This window comes from Solea senegalensis, linkage group LG9 (assembly GCF_019176455.1).
Source record: "Solea senegalensis isolate Sse05_10M linkage group LG9, IFAPA_SoseM_1, whole genome shotgun sequence".
Lineage (NCBI taxonomy): Eukaryota > Metazoa > Chordata > Actinopteri > Pleuronectiformes > Soleidae > Solea > Solea senegalensis.
The window spans coordinates 1,935,843-1,943,231 of NC_058029.1; the positions used below are offsets into that span (position 1 = coordinate 1,935,843).

The 7,389-nt window shown below is 39.4% G+C and overlaps 1 protein-coding gene across 1 annotated transcript; it reads right to left on the reverse strand.

Moving 5' to 3' along the window:
* Positions 1-2,130: 2,130 nt before the first annotated feature.
* Positions 2,131-6,672, reverse strand: LOC122774230. Its single transcript, XM_044033330.1, has 6 exons — positions 6,446-6,672; positions 5,905-6,024; positions 5,148-5,410; positions 4,561-4,708; positions 3,498-3,620; positions 2,131-3,393 (listed from the first exon to the last, which is right to left on the reverse strand). Exons 2-6 carry the CDS (start codon positions 5,978-5,980, stop codon positions 3,299-3,301), a joined length of 705 nt encoding a protein of 234 aa, XP_043889265.1. The 5' UTR covers positions 5,981-6,024; positions 6,446-6,672; the 3' UTR covers positions 2,131-3,298.
* Between the last annotated feature and the right edge of the window lie 717 nt (positions 6,673-7,389).

Sequence of the window (7,389 nt, forward strand, 5' to 3'; positions counted from 1 at the left end):
CTGGTTTGACAGCATCGGGTGTTCAGGTGACATGTAGTGTTTACAGTGTTGACAGGGAGGAAAAGGGGGAAAGATTAGCATATGCACCTGGACGTCATGTTTAGATCACTGCAGAGTGGAGCTGTGCCATGGAAACGTGGAAGAAGTCAACATTTTCACAGGTTCTGACTACTGACTAATATATATATATATATATATATGTATACATATATATATATATGTATTCTTTTATTTATCTAGACAATACAGGATCCTAGACAAAACTAATCATCACACAGGTGCAGTTTCTAAATATTGGTTAGTTCATGTTGAGGGAGCAACATATTTAAAAGTTCTGTACTCTGTTACATCCCATACAGTACTCTACAGTACAGTGAGTATACAGTACTCACTGTACTCTGTTACATCCCATACAGTACAGAGTACAGTGATGTATGCAATCTCCACAGCAAGTTCAAATGGCAAAGAACTACCATCTAGGTAGTTATTTGCCATTTGAATTTGAATAGCTCTGCATTTAACACCAGCTTGAGTTGAATTTAGTGGTCTGAACTACATCAAAGTCAGACGCAGGTATTCTTCAGTTTTGGTCACTGCAGAGGAAAGAAATGGCAGGCAGTGTTTGATAGCTGAAAGCAATGGATATACAAGGTTGGGTCATAACACATGACCCTGTTACTTACTTTATCTTGACAATGGTTAATGGTTAAAATGTCATCTAAATACCCCTAAAAGGTCATCTTAACCACACATTACACATTGCAGGTTATCAGTGGTGACACACAGACACGTTAACCAACAGGTAGCAACAAATGTATCTGTATTAAGGAGGAAATGAGGGCAGCTCAGAAGAGAATGAAGAGTGGAAAGGGACAGATGATGTATGAGGATGTCTAGAGCACAAGAGCGAGAGTAGCGGACCTTTGTCCGACTTGATTGCTCAACATAATCTTGGAGAGTGAGAAAATGAAGTGTAGTGGTACCGATTTTCAAGAAAAAGGGTGATGTGCAGAACTGTAGTAATTACAGAGATTAAAGAGTTAGTTTGAGAATGCTAATGGGGACGTATAGAGAAGACCAGAAGGAGTTGCACTGTGTCTTTGTGGAGCTAGAGTTCCAGGATTTGTTGTTTGCAGATGATATTGTAATCTACAGTGAGAGGGAACAGGTGGCAGAGTAATAGAAAGTACGCTCTTCTGTTTCAGTGGAACAGAAGAAGACAAGATGGAGGCAGATGATCCACTGTGGCGACCAAAAAAGGGATGATGATGATGATGAAGAAGAAGAAGCAACACCTGACTCACAAAACCTGTGATGGTCACTGATGTGATGCAAAAATGTCACTGTTACACTTTATTTTCAGTTGTTGTGAATGTGAACAAATCAGACATCAGAACAGTCACAGAAACCTGTCACAGATAGAACGGAGGTGCAGCTGAATCAACACGTTGTTTCACATTAAAAAAGACCAGGGAGAATTCTGTCCTGCTGTGTGAGTGTGTGCGTGTGTGTGTCCATGCCGCTCGACTCTAATGTAAAGATATGTGTGTCTTCAAAATAGTAAAATTGTCACACAATTTGAAAGGATCTAATGTATGTTGTAAAGTTGATTATTTTCACAAAATTAAAAAACAGGAAAGATAATTTTACAATTTGTTTTGCTTGATACAAACTCTTTTCGATATGCCACTGGAAAAACAAAAATACAGAAGGACAAAGAATCCTGACAACATGTGAGGACTTCACCAGCAGGGGGAGCAAAACACATAATTATGCACCATTATGTAAAAGCATATCAGTGCATCCCCTGCCATTAGCAACTCCTTTAAATGGTAAATACTTGTGTAGTCTTGATTACCACTGAAGGCTGCATCACACACTTTCACATACCGTATAATACACTGTCGGCAGCACAGGAATCAAACCTGGAACCTCTGTTTGAAAGACAACTTGCTGTACCACAGAACCACTGCCACTTACTATAACTTCACCTAATGTTCAGTGAGTAAACCTGAACAATAATCAAGCCCATTGTCAAGAGAACTAATGTGTGGATATTTGACTATATGTACATACAGTATTTGTCATGTCAGCACTGCTATTCACATTATTTACAATCACGCACTGCAATTTTGGTCATTTGCAATTTTAATCTGGTTCTGTGTCATATACAGTACAACATGCAGAAAGCCTTTCAAGTGCATTGACTGTGCAGGATCAACAAGAAAAAAATAAAATAAAAACAAAACATTTAAAGATATGAAAAGGCACAGCAGAGAATGTACAAAGAATAAATAACTGCAACAAACTAATTTTTTAGTTGAATTTCAAACAGTAATGTGATTTTTTAACCATTAGACAGAGACTAACCTCAGCACGGACAAGGCTTTTGGAACCAAAGTGTTTTCTTTGTTTTGAACACATCTGTGACTGCAGAAGACAATGCTATTGCATATTTGGACAATGTTAGACATAAAGGGATAGTTGAAAGTGGAAAGATAGTTGAAGTGTAATTGCAAAAGATATCAGTACATCAAAGTCAATGTTGATAATGTGCCAATACCTCATACAACCACACTATCCCTTTAATAACAGGAAAAAAAAAAAAATGTAATGTTTTTTTTTAACCCACATATTTCTTTTTCTGTCATCTAAGAGTACAGTACTAGCAGTCCGCATATGCATATGTGAACACGTTTGACAATTCCTAATCAAAAAAGTGAGTGCTTCCCTCCTGTGGACAGGCTGTGAAAGTGCAGCAGACTTACCTGGTATCACATACAACTGGACCCTCATCATCAGTGAGTCCCTTATTTCCATGGGTGTGTTGTGACAGAGAAGTCAGCCATGTGCACAAACACACACTCAGCACTTTCATAACCTCTCTGCCTTCACTTATACTTGACCAGTAATTTAGACTGTCCTTTCAACAAACTTGACATGTAAACTTTTCCCTGCTTTTATCACATTAGAGAGCACAGAAATACATGCATATGTGATAGACATATCATAAATGTAGGAATAATATGGAATCATGACCCTGCACAACTGGGGAAGGTTTAATCATCTTGTTGTATTGTGAGAAGTGTCGTGTTATAAAGAGTTGGACTGTGCATAGTATGTGCAAGGTTTAGTTGGAGCACAACAAGGAACTGAAAATATAGCGGCTCAGACATGAGTCTGTTCTCATCTCCAGAGTAGGAACAAGTCATTCCTGTTGTATTTATGGTTGGAGAGGAAGGTGGAATGATGCCAACTCTGGAAATGTTTACAAAGACACATCTTCATCACCTCTTTCTCAGAATTCTTCGATTTTCTTTCTTGCTTTTTCTTCTGTCTTGGTGTCATCCTTTGATACTATTGTGATCATGTCATCCTCTCTTTCACTTCCCCCTGAAAGGGCAGGCAAGCATTAGTCATCAATTCCAATGATTTGTATTCAATGCTTTCATTGCTGCAGTACACTTTCAGTGTCAGTGAACTTAAGCACTACTTACTGAAGCATCTCTGGCACCGCTCAGATCTCCAGATCATGGTGTAAGATAAAGCAAACACCAACAGGATGCCGAAGAAGGCTCCGATGGTACAGCCGATCAGAGTGGCAAAGGCAGTGCCATTATCTAGGAGAGAAGAAGACTAGAGTAAAGACAAGAAATAACAACAAGTTGAACCTATAATACATATTTAAAGCACACTGGAAAATCGGGAAAATAATTAACTGCAATGATCTGCAAGAGTATTTTTGTAATTACAGGATTTGCTCTAATGTGCAGCATGTTTTGGACATGCTGATGAAAAAGAAAAAAGATTAGATTTATTTGATGCTCGGGCACATTAACTGTAAAAAGTGTAGTGTGTAACATATGTAGGAGTCACCAAGTAAGTGTATCATCACCTTACAATAAAAATGTGATCTGTTTTCATAGCTTTGTAATAAGCTGTGTAACAATTTACAGAGGCTGCCAACGTCATGTTTCAACGGCAGCTCCAAAAGAAGAAAACCAGCTCGAGCAGATAGTTTGAAGTGCAATTGAGAAAGCAAGGTTACACCCAATGCGAAGAAGAAGAAGAAGGAAATGATATAGACAGAGGTAAAGCAGAAGAGTGGGGAGAGTTGTGAAAGAGTTTGGGTACAGATGTCAGTAATTCTGAAACACTGGGCCTTTAATGTATTGTTTCGTGAATTTAACCAAGTGCAAAAGAATGTGGAGACTTTACTGCATGCCATAAAAACTTAAGTGACGACACAATGTTTCCATACGGTGTTGATCTCTCTCAGACGAGATTGATTTTACAGTCATGTCAGGAACTACCTAGAAATGTGCAGTGACCATTTTTGCATATATGCATATACATGGGTGTATTGTTACTGTACTTAAGTACACATATAGAGTACCAAATAGAGTTGGTAATATAGAGCTTTTCTATAGTGTTGATGAGCTGCTTTTCACTAGTTTTGCCATCTTTCATACCCATTCACACACTGTAACATGGGGTTCATGGGAGATCTGGCAACATTAGTTAAGTTATTAAACAGGAATGAAACTGAAGAGTCTTTACCATAAACATTTAGCACAGCTGTAAGAGAGTCAGGATTGTTTGGCTGCTGACAGACGACTCGTGTGTCATTATCAGAGAAAGAAGTTCCCTGCAGGGTCCACACAGCCAGTAGCTCTCCGTTCTTCACGTCACATTTTCCATAGAGGGCCTGAGGAGAAAAAAGGGAGACATAGAGGGAGAGATAAAATAACCCCATGACACTGCACCACAGAAAGTAGAAGAATGAATGGGTGTGGGCCCACTGCTAATTCCCTCCAAGAATTCCTTTCAAAATGACACAGCAAACATACTTCACCTGCCAAAAACTGCATAGCGGCCTTATGGTCATAATTAAATAAGAGTTCAATATAAGGGGCATCTTCAGAAACTGTTTCCACTGTCAACATAACACTGTTGCTCAGATTACAAAGGGTTTTCATCTTAGCTACAGTGTATTGTGATTCAACAATGTCAAAATATTCCCAGAGATCTGACTCATAAGTGCAGGATCACCATAAATGCTATTTTTAGTGTTAGTGAGGTGAAAACAGAGGAATAAAGTGAGACTGGTGGAGTGAAAAGAAGGGCAGGGACAGTGACCACCTCACCTGGGCGATATCTTCCACGTGGCCATTTGGACAAGTGATGCTGTAGTTGCCGTGGCTACTGTAGTAAGTGAACACAAGACTGGGAGAGTCTTCAGGCACTCCACAGCGAAACTCTGCAGGTTCTCCCACCACCACTGTAATGTTAGCTGGGCGTGTACGATAACCAAGAGCTACAGGGCTGGGTGCTGAGGTGGAGGTGGAGGTAGCGGTGGTAGTGGTGGTTGGGCTACGGACAGTGGAGGTGGCAGTGGTAGTATTTTGAGCTGGAAGCGTGATAAGTGATGCATGAAAGTGGTTAAAAAGACAATTGAGTAACAACGTTTGTTACAACATTACAAGCACTTTAATGGGCAGTTAAAAACAGGTTTTGTGTAACACAGGATTATTCAGACTACCTAAAGCAAATCCCTGCACTCTACTGTACATTTAGTCATTCCTAAGCATGTCTGGGTATTGTTAGTTTTTCCCCAGGAAAGTCTGTGAATATTTGTCCAGAAGAATAAGGAAGTGGGGTAGAACATTTCTCAAATGCCTAAAATGCCATTAAAAGTCACAAAGGTTGCAAACCACTGACTGTGGGTTGAGGGTTTATTGTTGGTGGGGAAAATACTTAATGTCTTATTGCCTACTTACTTTTCATGGTGAGAAACTTTGGTTGTGTTCACTTAAGTTGACTGACTTTCCTCTGATCAAATAACCTGGAATTCAAACTGTGCTATAAATAAATCTCACACTTTGCAATGACGTATGTAGTTACCTGAGGAAGGTGTGGTGATATGCAGAAGAGCCAGAAGCAGAGAGCAGAAATGAGAGACTTTCCTCCTCTTCTCCATTTTGTTTTAGGCTGCAGTCTCTCTCTTTTATTCCATAGAATAATCTGTGATAGTCAAATAAACACAATAATTACAAACAACGCAAAACAATGCAACCTGAGAGCTGGAAAACAAAAATGTATTGAGCCTTAACTTGTTTTGGCTACAGTGTGTATAGCTGCCTTATGTGACCAATTGTTGTAGATTTTAAAAATGATTTGATAAGAACAATAGACTTAGATAGAAAGGCTTTTATTTACCACTATCAGCTGGCTGAGGTTATTTGACCACAGCAGTGTATGAGACGTACAGTCATCTGATTTAATATTTACAAAGTAATTCCCCTGATTTTTTTAAACCTGACAAGTTTTTCTTGCTATAATGCTGCTATTTAAAACACTGCTATTTAGAGCAAACATGCACATGAAAAAAGATAAAATGTACTGAATCTTCTTAAAAAGAAGCAAGACTATTGTCATCACTAACCGTGAGTGGAACTTCCCCAAAAGTTATAACAGCAGCTTTGTCAGTCAAGTGTAAGTCCTTTACTTGGCACAGGAATCACTACACAGCCGAGTCTGAGACACTCACTGCCTCAGTCCATCCTCTCAGTCCAAGCAGGTGGCGAGTTAAGAACAGCAGGGAAGCCGAAAGAATGTGTACATCTTCCTGATTTACAAGAAGAATTAAAAACAGGTTGAGCAGGCTTGGCCTGATCCAAGAATAGCCGGTGACAGCAGCATCAGCTAATCACAGGACGTTTTGTATTAATTGCACTTTAGCTGTCTTCCCGCCCAGCACCGTAAAACCAACCCTTAACCCTTTAACAGCAAATGTTAAAACTGCATGGAAATAACACAGATGGGAATAACACGGCATCCCTCTCACCCTCATTTCACACCATTATATTCTCACTTTTCAATCTTAGAGACTGAGATTTGCAACATTTACAGAAAGCGTGTTGTTTATTGTCAGATATCAAGACCATGTATTGTATTAAGTTGAAAGAGGTTCATTGGATACGGGCTCTGCTCAGTCCTGTAACATGCTCAGAATCACAGTGATCTGATGATATGCAGTTGAAGATTCGACAGTGGAAGGACACTAAGACAGGAGAATGTAAAAAGGGAAATTACAATGAAAAAGTAAAGTCTCAGACATACTTCCACAAAACTGCTTTCCTTTTTTGGTCTTAGTGTGTTTTTGTTACGTGGCAGCGGAGTTGTGAAACCAGATGTGTGGACAGAAAAGACGACAATGGGTTAGAAGTCAAAGTATTGTTGGTTTATTTAACAAAGGGGTTAGACAAAGGGCTGGGCAGGTTTGATCCGGAAGGGAAGGTCCAAGAAGGCAGGGCGACTCAGGGTGACTGAGTCCAGGGAGACAGAGAGATTTAAATTAGAGGTACAAAATACAAACTAGTCACATAT

What these genes read in the sequence shown, in the direction of transcription:
- LOC122774230 (XM_044033330.1), bottom strand. Translation starts at nt 5,980, where the DNA reads ATGGAGAAGAGGAGGAAAGTCTCTCATTTCTGCTCTCTGCTTCTGGCT. An exon ending in AGCTGTGCTAAATGTTTATG is followed by an intron (nt 3,621 to 4,560) that starts GTAAAGACTCTT and finishes CTTCTCTCCTAG; the next exon opens with ATAATGGCACTGCCTTTGCC. An exon ending in GCGGTGCCAGAGATGCTTCA is followed by an intron (nt 3,394 to 3,497) that starts GTAAGTAGTGCT and finishes CTGCCCTTTCAG; the next exon opens with GGGGAAGTGAAAGAGAGGAT.